This window comes from Puma concolor, chromosome A3, assembly GCF_028749965.1.
Source record: "Puma concolor isolate L17-30 chromosome A3, mPumCon1.1.hap2, whole genome shotgun sequence".
NCBI classification, from domain to species: Eukaryota; Metazoa; Chordata; class Mammalia; order Carnivora; family Felidae; genus Puma; species Puma concolor.
This window is the reverse complement of record NC_141669.1, coordinates 137,888,694-137,907,677: the sequence shown is the minus strand read 5'-3', so window position 1 is coordinate 137,907,677 and position 18,984 is coordinate 137,888,694. Positions and strand designations below refer to the sequence as shown.

Sequence of the window (18,984 nt, the reverse complement as noted above, 5' to 3'; positions counted from 1 at the left end):
ATTAAATAAAGCCAGGAAGATCGATAAAATTTTCTCAGTTGAATTCTTAACACCCCCAAAATTATTTTTTAAACCACCACGATTTGGGGGCGACTGGGCGGCTTAGTCGAAGCATCTGACTTCGGCTCAGGTCATGAGTTCAAGCCCCATGTCAGGCTCTGTGCTCACAGCTTGGAGCCTGGAGCCTGCTTCGGATTCTGTGTCTCCCCCTCTCTCTGCCCCTCCCCTGCTCACACTCTGTCTCTGTGTCTCAAAAATAAATGTTAAAAATTTTTTTTCTAAATACCCCTATTCAGTAGACTCAAAAGAATGCACCTCCTTGCCAGATATGAATTTAGAAGAAGGAGCAAAGAGTTTAGATGAAGGAGCAAAGGGCCTTTCGGAATGTCTGCGTCACCCAGGTGCCCTCCTTGGGACAGCAGGCGCTCAGTCCTAGACGTGCAAGCTAAATGTGAGCCCCTTCTGTCACATGCCATTTTGCTTTTACTGAATTTCCATCCCGGAAATTCAGTTCAGCACCTTCTGGGGGTATAAGAGGAAGAGGGACTCAAAAACACACCGGCAGTGGTTCTCAGGTGCATCCAGTCATGTTGTCACATACGTTGCTCAGTATTAAGAAAGGATTGGGGCAGAGTCCCCTCCCCTGTGGTTCTGTGAGGTGATCCGGGAGAAAAGAGACAAACGGGAGGAGAACTGCACGAAAAGCGAAACAAAACCATATCCAAAAAAGGCAGACGATATCTCCTACTGTTTAATTGATCTCAAGGAAAGAAATCCAGACTCACAAAAACTTGCACGCGCTCCGTATTATTATGTACAAAACCAAGCATACGATAATCATAACGGCAAATAACAAACATGCCCCACAGAGTCAGGCCATTTGAAACGGAGCTCTGTACGTGCACGTGAATGCATAATAAATACTGCTTCTCTGTTACCGTGAAATCCACTACCATCTACCCAGAGTTTTATGTTTTTAACCACTCAAGTAGGTGAGCATAAAGAGGACTTAGGCAATATTTAAAGCCTGAAAGGTAAAGATTCTTCCGTCTCTCCGGAAACTAACCTAATAGCTTAAGAACCACTCCAAACCTTCCTCCCTTGAGCCCGTAGCTGCCATGAGATCAACCACGTCCCCCGATCTTTGCTGACACGGGGCACCCACCCTGCCCTCGTAAGTGCCCAGTCACTTACGAACCTTTGGCCAATCGAGCCATTGAAGATTTGAGATGTAGTCTCAATCTAAATAACTGTACTAATACTGATATATTTTTGCAGTTTGTTTTTGTATGTTTTTACATTTTCCACTGGTTCTGAGCCGGAAGCAATTAATTCTTCTTACATTCTCTACATTTTTTTTTTTACCTTGCATCATTTTAATTGGTTGAAGCATAACATGGATGTAAACAATTCCCCAGAAATGAGAGGCACTTCTCTGAATGCTGAATAAACGACTCATGTCCCCAGACCAGCAGGACAATCGGTGGCTGCGACCGGACCAGCCAGAGGAGGTCCCGACTCCCACTTGCCAGGGCCATCTGCGTGAAAATGGCCACACTCCTGTCTGCAGCGTTTACAAAAGGAGGCTGTGCTGGGGATGTGTACCAGAAATCACAGAATTCAAATTGTGCTTACGTTCTGCAGTGAACCTATGCGGTTCATCAGGAGCCCTGATCCCGTTGCAAGAATACTGGTTAAAATAAAGCATCAACCTGAGGCAAAAAAGTAAACAGGCAAAGTCACTTTCACAGGCTTTTAAAATGGTCTCAACAGGTGACATTATAACTATTCCCCAAATTAGGCAACTGACTTCAAGTCAAAGAGCAAGGAACAAATGGAACATCTCAGGTGCCACCTGTAAATTTCTTAATCATGTTGGCTCCGACACACGCGAGGCAAAGAAGTCCGACAGCCTCACCCTGGGGGGTGTCCAAGACTACCCAAAGGGAGCATTACCAGAGAAGGCAGCGACGCAGCCTAAACCCCGTAGTATCGGTAACAGGAGTATATATATGTGTGTATAACGTGCTTACAGAGATTTATCGGCCCTGAAATGTTATCAAGAGCTGTGTAAAAATCTGAGTAGAGAAAGGATTGTGCACGAGGTGCAGTACCAGCCGTGTATAAAGGACCAGTCCGTGTGCACTCACGAGCAGCAGGTGGGGTGCAGGATACACGGGGTGCCACCCAGGAAGCACAGAAAGGTGAAGTAAGATCAGCGCTGTTTTCAAGTTACAATACAGACACCGGGTGTGGAAGTGACAGCGTCACCGAGAACTCGGGAAGGGATGCCCGCTGGATGCACGTCTTTGTTCACATCCAAAGGTACAAGATCTTCGTGTGAAGAGCATGCTTTCTCCCATAGGGTGCTGTGAAAGATAGACTCTAACAGGGAATCCGTAAAACTCTAGACATAAACTCTTGGAAGAAAAAAATGACCTTGAAAATGTGTGTATGTTGTTTAACGTTATCAAAGTCAGATTTTAAAATGGCACTTTAATATTGAACTTCTGCCCATGATTGTTTTATTTACAAATGCATCTTGTCCTTAGGCTATTAACTTAAAGCATCTTAGATGGCGCTTGGATGGCAGGGTCCACGGAGCCTGCAGGCCGGTATGCATTTTCAAATGAAAAGAGCCAAGTTTTTAGTTTGCCCCGAAGGTGAAAAAATTGAAACCCATGTGTATGAAAACAAAGAGAGTGATCATTTAAAGACATAAAATCAGCTACAGTCATCAAAACATACTGGATATCCAGCAGTCAACCGGAGGTTTTAAAGATATTCACAGTAGCAACAGAATTGAATCTGTATGTGACTTGTGTCACAGCACAAGTGTATGGACAAGCAGGCATCACTTAAGGACAGTTAAATAAGCAGCATCTAGGATCTAGGAGAGCCAGGGAGCCAGGGACCAGCTAAGGATGTTAAGAAGACACTCAGTAATCCCTATCATTCCTATCCAATTGCCCCTCTCCTGAAATGTGTCCTCACTCCTCTGCCCCGAAGCAAGGTGGTAAAATCCTGCTCTTGCAAAAGTAAAACAGATCTTTATACTGACTACGGACAGCAGGATATCCAAATCAGTAATGGAATGACTGTGACAGTCACATGTGGCTCTGTGTGTGTCTGATTGTAGGCCTTTCATGTACAAACTCTAAAAAGGTGGTTTTTCTGTGCACCTTCTTCCAGAAGCCATACATGCACTGCATGTATGCACATGCATACAGAAACACTAGGGTGCCAAAAAGTTCACGTTTATCTCCCACCAAACAGCAGCGGTCCTGCCGAGACCCGCTAACTTACAGCCGGACGAAGTCTTGGCACCACTTTAACCGTAAATACAAAGACTCCAAAGGCGGACTTCCCCACCACCTCGACATTTAAAATACTTTAAAGAGAAAACAACTGTGAAAGTGCTAGATTCCATGGTCTAGAAAGAGCAAGCAGCTTAGTGATACATAACTTTGCTCAAAAGAGACGCTCCCAAACTTGAGAAAGAGCTGAAGCTTCTCCTCGGGCTGAAGTGGACACAACTTCTGTTTGGACAGCTCATGAGGAGGACACCAAGAACTCGATCTCAAACGTTTCAGATCCCACAGGGGTTCAAAGCAGTACGTATGCGCTACTTTCTACACGCAGGCGCACTGCAAGTGGGGAGCTGAACGTTACCGCCTGCCTTATGTTGTGGGCTGGCTGCTGTTTCCAGTTCAGACCTCTCTTTCCCTGTCATTTTCTTCATATGGCACAGATCTTGGTTAAATTTTCCTCAAAAGGGCTCTCACTTGCTTAAGACAGTCAAGACAAAGAAAGGCTTATTGAAAGACACCTTTGTTTGGAAATAAGCCCAGTGTGGCTGGGGTAAGGGTGGGGATGCACTTAAAGGGCCAGTCAACGACTTACATGTCAGTCATCATAAAATGTCCTAAAATGCACCGGATCGTGACTTGTGCAAGAGCTCTCATGTTTAGGTATCCGCGGGTCTTTGCAATTCGTTACTTCAGTTATTATTTGAATCTGTATGTGCTTTGCTTTACTCCATTGGTTTTGAATTTCTTCTCACTGGATATGGTGGCCTGAGAGCAGGTGCTGGCACTGCCCTTCTTCTTCAGGTTCCCGTGAGCTTGCGCTCTGGGGGCTCCGCAGGAGTCCAGGGTGGTCACCGCCTGCGCCGAAGCACCGCCACCGCCGCTGTCCGCGCGGGGGCCGCTGTCACTGCAGGGCAGGTCCCGGCGCTGCGGCCTGGGGCTCTTACTCCATTTCTTTTTCTGCTCCTCTGTCCTGCCCTCCAAGGCTGGCTTCTGCGAACTTGGTCCGCCGCTCCGCGCCACGTGGACAGCTTTGCGGGGGGTGTCAAAGGCGTAATAGGATGGACGGGCTTCCTCGAGGTGCAGGTCTCTCCTTCGGGAAGCGCCTGGCTTGGGAGCCCCCTCTTGGTGAGGCCTGGCGGGAGCGCTGACCACCAGCTTGCTTCTGCCTGGGCTTTTCAGAGCCCCCGCCATGCCGGGGGCGGTGGGAGGCCTGGCCTTGGCGCCCTTCCCCTTCTCACCCTGCACGGTCTGCATCTGCAGCCACTCGAGCTGGAGCAGCCTGTCGATGTACCTGGCGAGCAGCCCCGCAGCGCCGCCCTGAGCCGCTGGCCTGGGCTCGGCGCCCGGTGGCACGGCCAGGTCGCGGAGGTCCCAGGAGCTGAACGGGGCCGGGAGGAAGTCCGCGTAGCGGTAGGTGGTCTGCGTGCCCCGCGGGTCGGGGTCCGGGTCCGGGTCGGCGGCATCGATCTCCTCCGCTCGCAGGTGCAGCTCCGGGGGTGCGAGCGCGGAAGGCGGCACCGGGACTCTCTCCGAGTCCGACAAGTCGCTGGCGCTGTCCTCGTCCTCGTCTGCGCCCTCCTTCATGATTTTCATGCACTGAAGGTCGAGAAACAGCTCGTTCCCCGAGGCGCCCCGACACCTGGGGTCCAGGGGGCTCCTTTTGGGTTTGCCTTCCGGGGAAACGCTTTCTCTGAGTCTGTCCACGGGCAGATGGGGGGGCACCTGGGGTGCCTGGGATTTACTCTGCCTTTTTCCTGAAGAGTTTTTTGAACGTTGTGCTTTATTCCAAGATGGGCCAGCATTCATATTGCTGTGAGAGATAAAACTGTAATTCTTAGTTCATTGGACAAGACCTGGCCTGCCGGTGATTAAACAGACAACAGGCACCCGCCAGTGGCGTTTCGGTTGTCCCCAGGAAGGCCCGCATGGCCCCTGCCCAGCCGGTGGTGCTCACAGAGCAACTGGGCACACAGGATGCCACTCAAGAAACGTGACAGGACACAGGTGCCCAGAGTGGATGCGTGGATTTTGTCTGATACCAGATCCCTTTAGGAAAAACACTGACAGTTCTTAAAGGGCTTGTAATTTTAGACCAGTCGTGTATATTCCAAAACAAACAAACAAACAAACAAACAAACAAACAAACCCCACCAGCTTGGAGAAAATCTGTTGTAAACTCTCAATCTGTTCTGTTAATGATGAACAGTGTTTAACAACAGTGACAAGTAAAAGCCACAGCTTTCTTTGACAAGCCTATTTTCAATGAAAAGTAAACAAGGTGTAAAATGCAAGTTGTATAGAACTTAGTCACTGATTGGGGCGCCTGGGTGGCGCAGTCGGTTAAGCGTCCGACTTCAGCCAGGTCACGATCTCACGGTCCGTGAGTTCGAGCCCCGCGTCAGGCTCTGGGCTGATGGCTCGGAGCCTGGAGCCTGTTTCCGATTCTGTGTCTCCCTCTCTCTCTGCCCCTCCCCCGTTCATGCTCTGTCTCTCTCTGTCCCAAAAATAAATAAACGTTGAAAAAAAAAAATTAAAAAAAAAAAAAAGAACTTAGTCACTGATTGGTGGTGATTCTGAGCCTGAACCACCTAAAATCTTAACATGAAAGGGGCACCTGGGTGGCTCAGGCAGTTGAGCAACCCGCTCTTGATTTCAGCTCAGGTCATGATCCCAGGGTCGTGGGACTGAGTCCTGAAGCGTGGAGTCTGCTGGAGATTCTCTCTCTCTCTCTCTCTCTCTCTCTCTCTCTCTCTCTCCCTTTGCTCCTCTCCCCCCTTTCACTCTCTCTCTCAAAATAGATAATAAAATCTTTTTAAGAAATGTTTTTATTTATTTTCGAGAGCCAGAGAAAGTGAGTAGGGGAGGGTCAGCGAGGAAGAGGGACAGGATTCATAGCAGACTGTGTGCTGACAGCAGAGAGCCCGAGAGCCCGATGTAGGGCTCGAACTCACAAACTGTGAGATCTATGACCTGAGCTGAAGTCCGCCACTCGACTGACCGAACCACCCAGGTGGGCCCAATAATAAATAAATAAAATCTTAACATGAAAGAGTGTAGCATATATAACCTGTACCTCACATCGAAAGCTTATTCATGTGTTTTCAAATAGGAAGTGCACTCAGAAAAACCGTATTTAAAATGAGAGAGAAAAAAAATCATATGGTGCCTTAAAACACCATATGAATGAAAAACATAGGATTCATGCTCCCTTGTGAATGGCAGGAAATGGGAATGACGGATTCTGTGTGCATTACCAGCACAGCTGCAATTCCCCCGAAGGTGATTTATTCCCAGGCAGGATCTCATATCAGAGTTGAAAATACTTTCTTTTCTTTTTACCCAACACACAGCATCTCACTAGGATTCATAATGCTTCTCAGGAACATTAAGTCAGGTAGGGTAAAAGAAAATGGGAAGTAAACAGGCCTTCTGGAAAGCTCAGAGGTCACCTGTCCAGTGGTTTCTGCCACACTAAGCAATTGTTTGAAAATGTGTTACTTTTTTTTTTTTTTTTTTAAATTTTTTTTTTTTTCAACGTTTATTTATTTTTGGGACAGAGAGAGACAGAGCATGAAGGGGAGGGGAGTGCAGAGAGAGAGGGAGACACAGAATCAGAAACAGGCTCCAGGCTCTGAGCCGTCAGCCCAGAGCCCGACGCGGGGCTCGAACTCACGGACCGCGAGATCGTGACCTGGCTGAAGTTGGACGCTTAACCGACTGCGCCACCCAGGCGCCCCGAAAATGTGTTACTTTTTTAATAAATATGGAGGGTGTTGAATCATGTGCAATAGCTAACACGTGCTTAATATATATTGGAAAAATGAATGAAGGAATTGTCATTACTGAGAACTCATAACCAAAACCGTTATAACTTCTGTTTACTCTGTCAGTGTATATCAATAAAAGTTATTATCAATATCCGTTTTATAAAAAAGGAACCACTCATAGAAGGATGATTAAGGGGCTTACCTAAAATTACAGATTCTGCTAACAGTGGCAGAATTATGGCCTCTGGAATTTTTACTAACTGGTACTGTTTAAAACCACTTTGCCCACTCATTTCTGATGGGTCAAAAACATAACTACATATTTCGTATCCACAGACATTACTTTTTTTTTCCAGCCACACATATTCGGTCTGGAGCACTGATATAACGTGCCATTTGCAAGAGAAAGCAATTAAAATTATTTACCTGCTTTTCTGACGACACTGATTCACCCGATTCCCTTTCTTGAAAAAATCACATGGCTGATCATCATCTAGGGTTTGATGGACTGTCTAAAAAACAGACATGCAGTAATAAATACCATGAACACACACACACACACACACACACACACACCCCAAACAAAACAGCAAAACAAATCTAAGTAAGATTTCCCCTCAAAATTTACATCACCTTTTCTGTAGTGCTTGAAATATTCTTGCTCAATCTGTTGGCAGATGATGACAGCTGGGGAAGTGACTTCTTTATTCCTCTTATATTTGCAAAGGACTCCTCCAGGCCACCGGAACTAGAAGTAACAGAACATGGTAGGTAAGTATGGATTGCAAACGGCTCTGCCACCAGTACTGGGCTGGTTTTCACTTGTTTGTTTTGAAATATTTGCATAGTATTGAAATGTTGGTGGGGGGTATTGCCTTCTGTTTATAGTTTCATCTTTTTTGCTTGTTTATTTTTCACGGTGGATATTAGATACAAAATCAGACCACTATAAATGCTGCCAATGGAATCCTTCTCTCTCTCCTCACATACACACAGAGTCTCCTTGGAAATAACACCTTCAGGAAATTTGCAGGGCTAATTAAGGTCAGGTATTACTCCAATCTCCCATGTCCACTCATTCATTCATTCAACAATTACAGGAGAGCCTAGAAAATGCACATATCCCTGCTCTCACAGAACTAAAACTATTAGGGAAGCTCCCCTTTAATCCTCCTGCCTTTTCGATCACATCAATCCAGTAAAAGATTGTCAATCTAGTAATACCTATCACATAATGCTATCTCTGTTGACTCACATGGAGAATGCTGCTTTCCCTGATTTTCAGTGGGTGGCCTACAAAAAGTGCCCTGATTTCAAAGTGAATATTGTCTTTCATAATATCCCCTGCCTCTGTAAAACAGAAAAAAAGGTGGGATTATAGAAGACTCTTTTGTCCTCCTGAAATTCTGCTGTATTACTTTTCGTAAGTATGTGTGCCTTTTCAGGCTCTCACAGTTAATGACTTCTATCACAATCAACAGGCTGGGTTCATCTGAGATGTAGAAAAGGTTCTTCCCTTTACCAGCCCTCCTTCAATAGTTTGGTTTTCCTTCTGCTTTCTCCCTCCGGACAGCGAAAAGGGCCCCTCCACAACGCCTGGCCCCAAACTGCTGTCGGGAACGTGCACTTCCACCTTTTCCCCCGCTTCATTTCACCTGGCATGCTCTGCACCATAAGCGGCAGCGTTTTCTGGGCACATTACTGAGTGACACAGGAAAGGACCGCTTGTAGGGTCCTAAGATGCAGAAAGCAAGCTCCCGGGTTCCCTGATGGTTCAGGCTTGCATTGGAACAAAGCTACAAGTCTGAGACTGGCTACAAAACTGCTTCCCAAGCGCCAGCGGCTGACTAAGGGCAGCTGCATAATTCATCACAGGGCATTAACTCGCCTTCCCACATCTTCCTCTCAGGCTAGGCGCCAGGAGACGGACAGAGGCAGCACCGGCCCCTCCCCACCCTCCAGGGAACTGGCCTGCCGTCTGGGCGGCAAAGCATTGTGGGTGATGTGTGGTCAGGTCGCCTGTCCTCTACGCAGCGAGGCTCCCTGGATCTGGACGGGGTTCCAGGTTGCATTGCAGTGCACACGTCCAAAGAGCTGGCTAGCCCAGAGACTTCAAATTGGCCCGGGGACCAGCTCCCGGGGAGGCCACATTTTGCGTTCACCCCCCACCCCACCCCCAGTAACCCAGAAATCCAAGGGCCCGCGGCAGGCATCTTCCTCGTCCTCCGCGTGTGCAGACACAGATCTACGGTCGATAGGCGCAGGGGCCGGGCAGACGCAGACAGAAATGGATCAGACCTGTTCCGCGGTCGCCGAGGACACGTGACGAGGCCGTCCGCCGGCCTTCCCGGCGCCGGGCGCGGAGGTCGGACTGCGGCGCGCTGCGGCAGGGCCGGGAGGCGGCGGCGCGCGGCACGGCGGGCTCCGGGGCTGCGCCCCACCGGCGGGGCGGGCGCGCGGCGGCGTCACGAGGGGCGGGGCGCAGGCTCGCCGGGAAGTTGCGCCCCGACAAGTTGCAGCCATGTAAGTAACGCAGCGGGCGGGGAAGGCGGGAGGGGCGGCTCCACGGACGCAGCCTTCCCCCCCACCCCCGCCCCCGAGAAGCTCCGAGGCGGCCAAAGGGAGGCGCCACCCCGCGCTCCCGGGGGCGCCCGGAAAAACCTCCTCTCCCCTGGAGAAAAAGCACTCCTCTGTCTGCAGACGAGCTCCTTTCTCGCTGCCGGAGGCGGAAGACCCGCGCCAGGACTCGGGGGGGGCGCGGTGGCGGGCGAGGGGAGAGCGCAGCCCGCCCTAGACGCTCCCTGCACGCTGCCGTTCCGGCCCGGCGGGGACCCCGAGGTAGGGGGCGCGGGGTCCGGAGGCCGCCCCTCGTTTCCCCCTCCCCGTAGCCCGACGGCTGGCCGGGCCATGTCCGGAGGTCTCGGCCCGGCGACGCCGGTCCCGGGGCCCCGGAAGCCCGCCCCGCGGAGCCTCAGCTGCCTCTCAGACCTGGACGGCGGCACGGCCCGGGAGCCACGGCCCTGCAGGCCCCCCGGGAGCCCGGGCCGCGCGCCGCCGCCACCTCCGGAGCGGTCCGGCTGCGACCCCCCGCTTCGGCCCATCATCCTGCGGCGGGCGCGCTCGCTGCCCAGCTCGCCCGAGCGCCGCCAGAAGGCCGGGGGCGCGCCGGGAGCCGCCTGCCGGCCGGGCTGCAGCCGGCAGCTCCACGTGCGCTTCGCCGACGCGCTGGGCCTGGAGCTGGCGCAGGTCAAGGTGTTCAACGCGGGCGAAGACCCGTCGGTGCCGCTGCACGTGCTGTCGCGCCTCGCCATCAACTCGGACCTGTGCTGCAGCAGCCAGGACCTGGAGTTCACCCTGCAGTGCCTGGTCCCCGACTTCCCGCCGCCCGTCGAGGCCGCGGACTTCGGCGAGCGCCTGGGGCGGCAGCTCGTCTGTCTGGAGCGCGTCACCTGCTCGGACCTGGGCATCAGCGGCACGGTGCGCGTGCGCAACGTGGCCTTCGAGAAGCAGGTGGCGGTGCGCTACACCTTCTCAGACTGGCGCAGCGCGCACGAGGCGGTGGCCAGGTGGCGCGGGCCCGCGGGCGCAGCGGGCACAGAGGATGTCTTCGCCTTCGGCTTCCCGGTGCCTCCCTTCCTGCTGGAGCTCGGCTCGCGCGTGCACTTCGCGCTCCGCTACCGAGTGGCCGGCGCCGAGTACTGGGACAACAACCACGGCCGAGACTACAGCCTCACGTGCCGCAACCACGCGCTGCACATGCCTCGCGGGGAGTGCGAAGAGAGCTGGATCCACTTCATCTGAGCGAGTCCCCTCTAAGGCCGCCCCGCAGTGGTTCCCACGCTGGGCACTCCGGGCCAGGCGGCGACGCTTCCTCACACGCCACCCCCTGCCTGAGTCTTCTGACCTCCTTTCCCGCTGCAGGGTCCCTGGGAAGTGGCCCTTCCCATCTTCTACTTGAACTGCCTGTGTCGCTAGGTCTCAAAAAGTAGCCTCAGGTGGCCAGAAGGCCGAGTAGTGTCACGCCCGGGGTGGGGGGAGGGTGCTGGGGGCGGGGGGGGAGGGGGGGGAGATGCATGGCAGTGTTGGCCCCTCCGGCGACGGTCCAGGTGGGGTCAGTTGGTTTGTTTTTTGGAAAGGCCTGTGGCTTGTGCATGTGTCCTGATTGGGTCTCTGTAAACGTAGCTGTTATTTATTATCATTGTGATGTTGGAACATTTTACCCTTACTGGATGCCTTCTCAGGAACATTCTGGGTTTAACAAGCTAAAGAATAAGTCAGTCTGGTGTGTTTGTGCCCATTGTAAACAGAACGCATGGTGTGACTCCCACCGTCGTTCCTTGAGGCATTTCTGCCCTGGGACAAGGAAAACCTGAGACTAGGTTTGCTTGCCAAAGCCTGTAGACCTCTAACAGTGGGAAACTATTAATAGGCAAGAAATTTATGCCTCATCAGTCATCATACAACCATTCCTGGGAGTTCAGGCTGCCCTGGTTAGGCCGTGGAAAAGGAAAGGAAGAGCCAAGGAAGAGGGAAAAGCTTAACTTTTAAACTAGCCAAACAGCCCCTTCTCTTGGAGTCTCTCTTCTCTCTTTGTGAGTTTCCCTTCTTCGTGTTTGACAGTTCTGTATCTGCATGTGATCAGGCCATTCTGTTTAGGTTGAGACTACCTAAACATTTTAAGAAATTCTGCCTTAAGTTATTTCAATTTCCAGACAGCTCTATGGAGTAATTTCAGGCAACAATGCCCTTTGCAATTACCTTTTTGATGATTAAGGTGACTCTTTTTTATGTCTGCTTAAGTGTCAGAAAATTCCCAGCAGTCATATTTCAGAAGTCAGGTTACCAAGTGGAACTAGAAGGTGTTTTCATCAATAGCCAGAGCCCTAGAGGAAAAAAGTCACAAACATTTATACTTTTTAATCGTTTTAAGTTGTATTTATATATGCCCAGTTTTATCAGCTATCTGCCAACTTTATTCAGATAGAGTTTCTAACATCCTTGTGCCTTCAGATAGAGTTTCTAACATCCGTCTGGGCTTCCCCCCCCCCCCCCCCCCCAGTTTTTAAACTGTTAAATGCTTTGTCTTCTTTGTTTTGTTTTGTTTTTTAAATCTCCAAGAAGTCAAGGCCATTGTCCCCTGCTGAATGCCACAATGACTTCAAACACCCAGCAAGGCGCTGATCATTTCTTTTGGTGCTGAGTGGTGGTTTCTGACAGCAGATGCCAGCACTGAGGGTGTGAAAACCCAGCTAATATGAACAGGGTCTCCAGCTTGTGATGTTTGGTTCTGATACAGCTGAAACCGGTGGGATGAATCTGTGATAGAATAAATTCACTCTAAATTTTTGAATACTTACTGACACTTATCAAATCAATATGTAAAAGATGTGTTTTGCCTTTTAACCAACTTGTTTTTATAACTGCAACTTCTGGGTTTCTGAAATTCCAAGAAGAGGGATGGCGTTCTTTGGTACCTTTTGATAATAACAACACTGAATTTTGATTTAAGGTATTGTAATTAAATTGAACAACCTTTGGTTATTAGCACTGTGCACTACATTGATATGCAAGAGAGACAGAAGCCTGGTTCCATTTCCTGCTGTTTAACAAACTGTCCAATTAGGTCAGCAAGCCTGTGAGAGCCTTGGCTGCTGTGTCGTTGGCCCCAGCCCAGAATGCAAGACAATTGTCCAGAGTATTCAGGTGTAAGAGTTAGAGCTGCCAAATGTATTGTTGTGTAAAGGCATGTAAGAATCTTATCCATGTGACAGTCACTTGCCAAAAAGGTTCTGGTCACAGAATATAAAGTAAATGTTTTGTCTTCGATATTAAGAGAACCTCAACGTGCCTTTAAAAAAATCAACATTTAAAAATTTAAAAACTTAAATATACCTGCCTAGTTGATTCAGGAGTTGATAAAAGTTCAGCTTAAGGAGAACTTTCAGACCCTAACACAGTTATATTGCTTACATGTTAAAATTTTGCAGTGGATTGTGCAATTGTGGGGTTGTCTCCCCAAACATATTTTAATGTCACTTAAGATGATTTCACTCAAGCCTAAATATTAAAGTATGTGCATACATTGTTATCTGATGAATGTTTTTCTTGTGGTCTAATACAGAAAAAAGACTTGAGAAACTTCTTGTTTGTTTAAATCATTTCATATATGTGTTGTCCTTCCTAAAGCACTATCAAATTTAGGGCCTTACCAAAAAAGAATTGTGATTGTACCTCAGCTTCAGCACAGTTGTGTATGTCTTTGAGAAACTGAGATAGTTTTTTTTTTTAATTTTTTTAATGTTTATTTCTGAGACAGAGAGAGACAGAGCATGAGTGGGGGAGGGGCAGAGAGAGAAGGAGACACATAATCAGAAGCAGGCTCCAGGCTCCGAGCTGTCCGCACAGAGCCTGATGCGGAGCGCGAAATCACAAGCCGTGAGATCATGACCTGAGCCGAAGTCGGTCGCCCAACCGACTGAGCCACCCAGGCGCCCCGTGAGATACAATCTTTATGCCAGGTGGATGCTAACATAGGAAGAAAGCTCTAAGGGAATGTAGGGTATGGGATAGTTATTCTGTTCTTTCAGTGCTTACTGAATCCTGTGTATGGAGTGATGAGTGTGTATCTGCCTTCCCTCACCCGGTGCAGAGCCTGGCACGTAGGGGAAGGAAACTGTGACATTTATTGTGCACTCACTCATTCTCACTGGCTTGCCCACAGTGATAGCTACTGCATGTATTGATTTCATTAGACTCTGAAAATTACCAGGTAGATAATGCCCCTATTTTCTTAGCTGATGAGAATGAAGCTCAGAGAGGCTTAATTCTTCGAAAGACCCACAGCTGGTAAGGAGCAAAGTCAGCATGCAAACCTATACCAGAATCCACCTGCTCTGCCCTGTGATGGGGTGTTCCCAATAAGTGCTTGTTAAATTTAACTGAAAGTCCAATTGTGATTGATTGATGAGGTTTTTCCATCTAACACCACATTCTAAAAACTCATTTAAAAACAATTCAAGTAAGATTAAGTTGATCTGCTTTGATCTTCCATGTGGTATTACTAAACAATCCTTATGCTTTCCAGACACATGAAACAATAGAAAGGACAATTATTTTTTTCTCTCTACTAAAAAGTGGCAAGATGAGAAATCAGTAGTTTAAATTTTGAAGTGCTTGTCTGCTGTATCCATGTATGTTTTTAAACACCAAGCATCCATTGATCTTATCGTTTAAACTGACACTTCAAATGGAAATATTCTAACAGCCTGGAATATATTGTCGATGACTGTGCCCAGTACCGCCCCTAGATGGCCTGGGCCTGGTGCCCCTCAGGAGTCTGGGGTTTGGCTAATGAGGACAGCAGAACCTGGCACCTCCTGCTTCTAGGAAATGAAGATGGGGGCGGGGCGGGGCGGGGCGGGGCGGGGGCGGGGCGCCAGGGGGCGTGGTCTTCAGGGCGTGACCTCCGGGGGCGTGGCCGGGTAGAGCAGGTGGCCGGCCCGTAAAGTCAAGCAGCAGGGGCAGTACGCGAGAGTCAGTGGGGACCCGTCCGCCCTGCCTCTGCGGTCGTCCGCGGGCCACAGTGTGTGTTCCTCCAGGGAGTCGGACCCTCGCCCGCCTCGCGGGTTAGGCTGGTACCCCGGGTCTCTGCGGCCCCGTCCAGCCGTCGACGTCCAGAGTGGTGGTGGATATACAGGGAGTCTCCTGGGGCCGACCGGCATCCTGCAGAGGCGAGTCAGGGCTCCTGGGGCGCGTCCGCGAGGCCGGGGCAGGGGCAGGGCTCGTGGCCTAGGCGCCGCAGTCCACCTACCCAGTAAGGCCAGGAGTCGCGCCCCCCCCCGTCCCCCCCCCCGACTCAGGCGACCCCGGCGTCGCTGACGGGCACGGGGGGCGGAGCCTGGCCTGCGTGCCGCGCTGATAGGACGGGGTCCCGCACGCAGGCGGCGCCGATTGGGCAGACGCTTCCCGCTCTCCGTCGGCCTCCTGAGGTGAGGTGCTGAGGCCTGAGACGCGGGGCGGGGCGGCGACCGTAACGGCGGCTCCGTGGGCGCGACGCGGAGGCAGGTTGGGCCGGGGGCCGTGGCGGGCCACCCTGATGGGCGGGGCTGTGTGGAGAAGGACCGCGGCACCGGGCCGGCCTCTGGCGGCGGGGCCGGGGGTGGGGGCGGCCATCTCCCGACGGTTGAGGCGGAGCCGTTGTGAAAACGACTTGGGCGGCGCGGTGGCGGGATTGCGAGGCGGACCCCGCCGGGCCGGCCTCGCGCAGATCGCGCAGTGGGCCGGGAGGAGCTGGGCGGGGCGGAGCTGGGCGGGGTCGGGTCGGCGCTGCGCCCCTCGAGGGACGCCGGTGGGGGCGTGCCGGCAGCCCAGGCGTGGGTGTGGCAGGTGTGGGCCGGGAGGATCCGGGCGGGGCCCCGCCGGGTCCGCGTGCCGCCTGTCGGGGGACGCCGGTGGGGGCGTGCTGGCCGCCGTTGGCGTGGGTGTGGCGGGGTGGTCCGCGCTCCCCGCTGGGGTGCGGGGCTGGGCTGGTAGCGCTTCCATCTGCGGGTGCCGTTTCCGCGCGCCGGCTAGCGGTGGCCAACGTGCTCCCCTCCCTGGCCTTGCGTGCCCCATGCGGCCTTCTCCCTGAGCGCCGCCTGCCCTGCTCGGATAAAATGGGAGCGCGTGCTGGCCTCCATGGTAATACCATCACGGGGGTTTGATGACACAGTTGGGGTGAACATTTCAGAAAGGTGGTGCTCGCTCCTCTCCCGTCCTTTAGGCCCCCCGGCCCGCCCACCCCGTCACCCCCACCGGGCCCCTCCACCCCGTCACCCCCACCCGGCCCCCCGCGCGCACCCGTCCTCCCGTTTCCCAGACCCCCGACCCTACCCCCACCCCCTGCCCTCCCGTCTACCCCGTTCCCCACCCCGTATCCCGGGTCTCCAGCCCCCCCCCCCGGTCCTCCTCCCCCTTCCCCCGTCCTCCCTTGTCTCCATCCCGTCGCCCCCGCCCCCGTCCCCCGTCGCGCACCCCCCCGCCCCTTCCTCCCGTCCCTCGGGCGGGGTCGGCCTCCTCTTTGCATTTGTAAATGTGAGCCGTCGGGCCGGTGCTGGAGGGGACCTTGTGTTGATCCCAGGCTGCTAAGTGTCTGTTCAGCTTTGCGGGGAAAGTACACGCCCCTCCTGTTTGTCAAGTTGTCTGGTCGTTTCTCAAACCTCCGTCCTCATCCGCCTGCGTGTTCGCATCCATCACCTCACTGGTTCTGTCTTGCCCCTAAGTGGACCGGGGCTCAAAGCCTGCTTGGACACACAGCCCCACACTCTCTGTGAAAAGTGTTCTGTGCCGGGTTTCTTACGTCCTCTTGGTGTTCCCGTTCTGTTGCGTGGTACCTCGGAAGGATATTTTAGGAGGGGGTCACTCGTTCTGGCAGTTGAGTGTATCCCCTTTGTTTCCTTCTAGAGTCGGCCTTAATCGCTCAGCTGCAAATGTCTGGCTTGTTTAATGAACGGTGCTCAGTTTTTGGCTCTCTTGAGGCCAGTAGGCATTCGGCCTTGCGACGGAGGGACAGGTCACCGGATTGTTTAGTTTTCTCCCTTTCAATCGACCTGCGTAGATCCTAATCAGTTTTCCTTGGCTGACATCTTGCAGGAAGGTAGTCTAGGAACTAAACCATCTTGTTAGCATTTTTGTGCCTCTTGGCCATAAGTGATTTTTGCTGTATTTCACGTCTCAAGAGTACTTCGTAAAGTACATTTTAGATTCAAATCCAAATTGTTTTATTTGGGGAGGCAGAAAAGCAATAAGGACGTAGGCATGCCTGCCCCCAAAGTTGCTGGCCCTAGGAAAAGAGTACAAATTGATGTCCCTAAAATATATTTTAAGTATTTAAACTTTTTAACCAAGTTTTCAAATGTTAAATAAAATGTTCTAGTCTTCAGTTTTACAGATATACCTTCATCGCAATAAAATAGACAAATATGTGTAAAGCTATTATTTTTCTGATTGAATGTTGGCAAAATATCAAAGATTAACTGAATCTTTGGTGATGGACTGGTGAATTTTGGATAGGTAATGAAATATCGATCTATGTAAGTCAGAAGTTATATATGCCATAATTTTTAATTTTGGATAAATCACCAATATGTTACAATCAAGACTTTTACTTTTGTGTTTTATGGACAGTATGATTTAAGGATTAAAACAATATGTAATTGCTTTCAAAATCTAATTTGAGAATATTGTCATAGGAACATGACATAGTATAAAAATACTTTTCCTTAAAAATTTTTGAAATATTAAAATTCTCTTAAGATTAAGATAAAATACAAATTATTAATGAACATTAATCTTAAAATTCTTTTAATAATGCTGAAATTATTTTTGAATAATTGAATCTTACTAAATTTTTTATAAACATAAACTTAGTCATTATTCTAGTGTTTACTTGCCCTCTGCTATGATAGAATCCATATTATGCTCATGCAATTTATGTCTAGATTTACATGTGTACAAATTAAAGAATACTATGAATCGCTTAGAACTACAAGATGTTCCTCAGTCACCATGCGCAGCTGTGCACGGAGTTGCTGGTACTTGTAGAGCCACAAGTTGAAATGCAAAGAAAAGCAAGAAAATGGGCATTTGGCACTGTTAAGGATCAGTTCTTCATTATGCAAGAATCAGCTGTATTCTTGTTCTGCTAACAGAAGGATTTGACAGTGAATTAATGTCTTTCCTCATACTTGAGCACTTAGGTTTCTTAAATTCTACCTCCATTCTAAAGCAGAAACAAAAGTGTCAGTGTCAGCACAACCTGCAACCTTCTCAGCATTGTTTTAGCCTCCCCCCAGCCTTTACACTTTTAAAATAGAAGATTCTAAGGTATATAAAATAAACAGAATAGTGTAATTAACTAAAGTCCCCTTCTTCCAAGGGCGTAGGCAAGGAAAGTGTTTCTCTGGGGCCTGAAGGTGGTGAATTACAAGAATTAATGTGTTCGTGGCTCTAGGACTTGCTGGGCCAGTTCTGGATTCTGAATGAATAGAGATTCCTGTGTGCTCCTTAATAAAATTGTGTGTGTGTGTAAGAGAGAGACAATGATGTACAAAAAGCTCCTATATTTATGCTTTATACTTTTTGTGTCTTAGATGCCTCTGTATTTCAAGGTCATTGGGATATTCTCCTGTATGTATTCCTTCTAGTAGTTTTTAAACACTTACTACATTGGATAGTTAATTCATCTAGACTTTATTTTTGTGAATGGTGGGAGATAGAGGTCTAATTTGTTTTCACGTGGTAAGTCAGTTTTCCTAATACCAGTTATCAACTAGTTTACCTCTTCCCTCTGATTTATGAAGCTTTATGTATACATGAACTTACAATATATGCATGGGGTGTGCATTTGCATTCTGTTTTGTTTTATTGGTCCAGTTGTTTCCTATTCTTAACACTGTTGTTTTTTTGTTTGGTAATTGTGACTTTGTAATATGTTTTACTATCAAAAAAGATTATTCTTCCCTTTAATTTTATATTTTATCTTATTTAAAAATTTTTAAAATTCCAGTATAACTAATGTGCAGGGTTGCATTGGTTTCAGGCATAAAATATAGGGATTCAACAATTCTCCATGTTACTCAGTGTTCACCACAATATGTGTACTCTTGATCCCCTTTACCTGTTTCACCCATCCCACCACTCTCCTTCCCTCTGGTAACCACTAGTTCTCCATATTTAAGAGTCTGTTTTTTGTCTCTTTTTTCCTTTGTTTGTTTTGTTCCTTAAATTCCATATATGACTGAAATCATATGGTATTGGTCTTTCTCTGACTTACATCACTTAGCATTATACTCTCTAGATCCATCCATATTGTTGCAAGTGGCAAGATTTCTTTTTTTTTTTTATGGCTGAGTAATATTCTACTACTA

General features: G+C 49.7%; 3 protein-coding genes and 1 long non-coding RNA gene across 7 annotated transcripts in view; 2 read left to right on the top strand and 2 right to left on the bottom strand.

The window, feature by feature from the left end:
* Positions 1–737: 737 nt before the first annotated feature.
* Positions 738–9,531, bottom strand: FAM217B (family with sequence similarity 217 member B). Its single transcript, XM_086702622.1, has 4 exons — positions 9,377–9,531; positions 7,712–7,826; positions 7,505–7,590; positions 738–5,121 (listed from the first exon to the last, which is right to left on the bottom strand). The coding sequence occupies exon 4, from the start codon at positions 5,115–5,117 to the stop codon at positions 4,008–4,010; it is 1,110 nt and encodes a 369-aa protein (XP_086558748.1). The 5' UTR covers positions 5,118–5,121; positions 7,505–7,590; positions 7,712–7,826; positions 9,377–9,531; the 3' UTR covers positions 738–4,007.
* Positions 9,072–13,166, top strand: PPP1R3D (protein phosphatase 1 regulatory subunit 3D). Its single transcript, XM_086702620.1, has one exon. The coding sequence runs from the start codon at positions 9,986–9,988 to the stop codon at positions 10,877–10,879; it is 894 nt and encodes a 297-aa protein (XP_086558746.1). The 5' UTR covers positions 9,072–9,985; the 3' UTR covers positions 10,880–13,166.
* A 1,068-nt stretch (positions 13,167–14,234) lies between these two features.
* On the bottom strand, positions 14,235–15,376 carry LOC147582855 (uncharacterized). Its single transcript, XR_015249577.1, has 2 exons — positions 14,981–15,376; positions 14,235–14,800 (listed from the first exon to the last, which is right to left on the bottom strand). It is a non-coding gene; the product is annotated as an uncharacterized LOC147582855 (long non-coding RNA).
* SYCP2 (synaptonemal complex protein 2) overlaps positions 15,049–18,984 on the top strand; it is a 78,683-nt gene continuing 74,747 nt past the window's right edge. For 2 of the 4 annotated variants that reach the window (XM_086702618.1, XM_086702615.1), the window contains exon 1: positions 15,654–15,757. The gene's annotated coding sequence lies outside the window, so the exon portion shown is untranslated. Of the gene's footprint in view, positions 15,067–15,653; positions 15,758–18,984 lie in introns of those variants that run through there. The other 2 variants (XM_086702617.1, XM_086702619.1) reach the window with 2 other exon arrangements.

What these genes read in the sequence shown, in the direction of transcription:
- FAM217B (XM_086702622.1), bottom strand. Translation starts at nt 5,117, where the DNA reads ATGAATGCTGGCCCATCTTGGAATAAAGCACAACGTTCAAAAAACTCT.
- PPP1R3D (XM_086702620.1), top strand. Translation starts at nt 9,986, where the DNA reads ATGTCCGGAGGTCTCGGCCCGGCGACGCCGGTCCCGGGGCCCCGGAAG.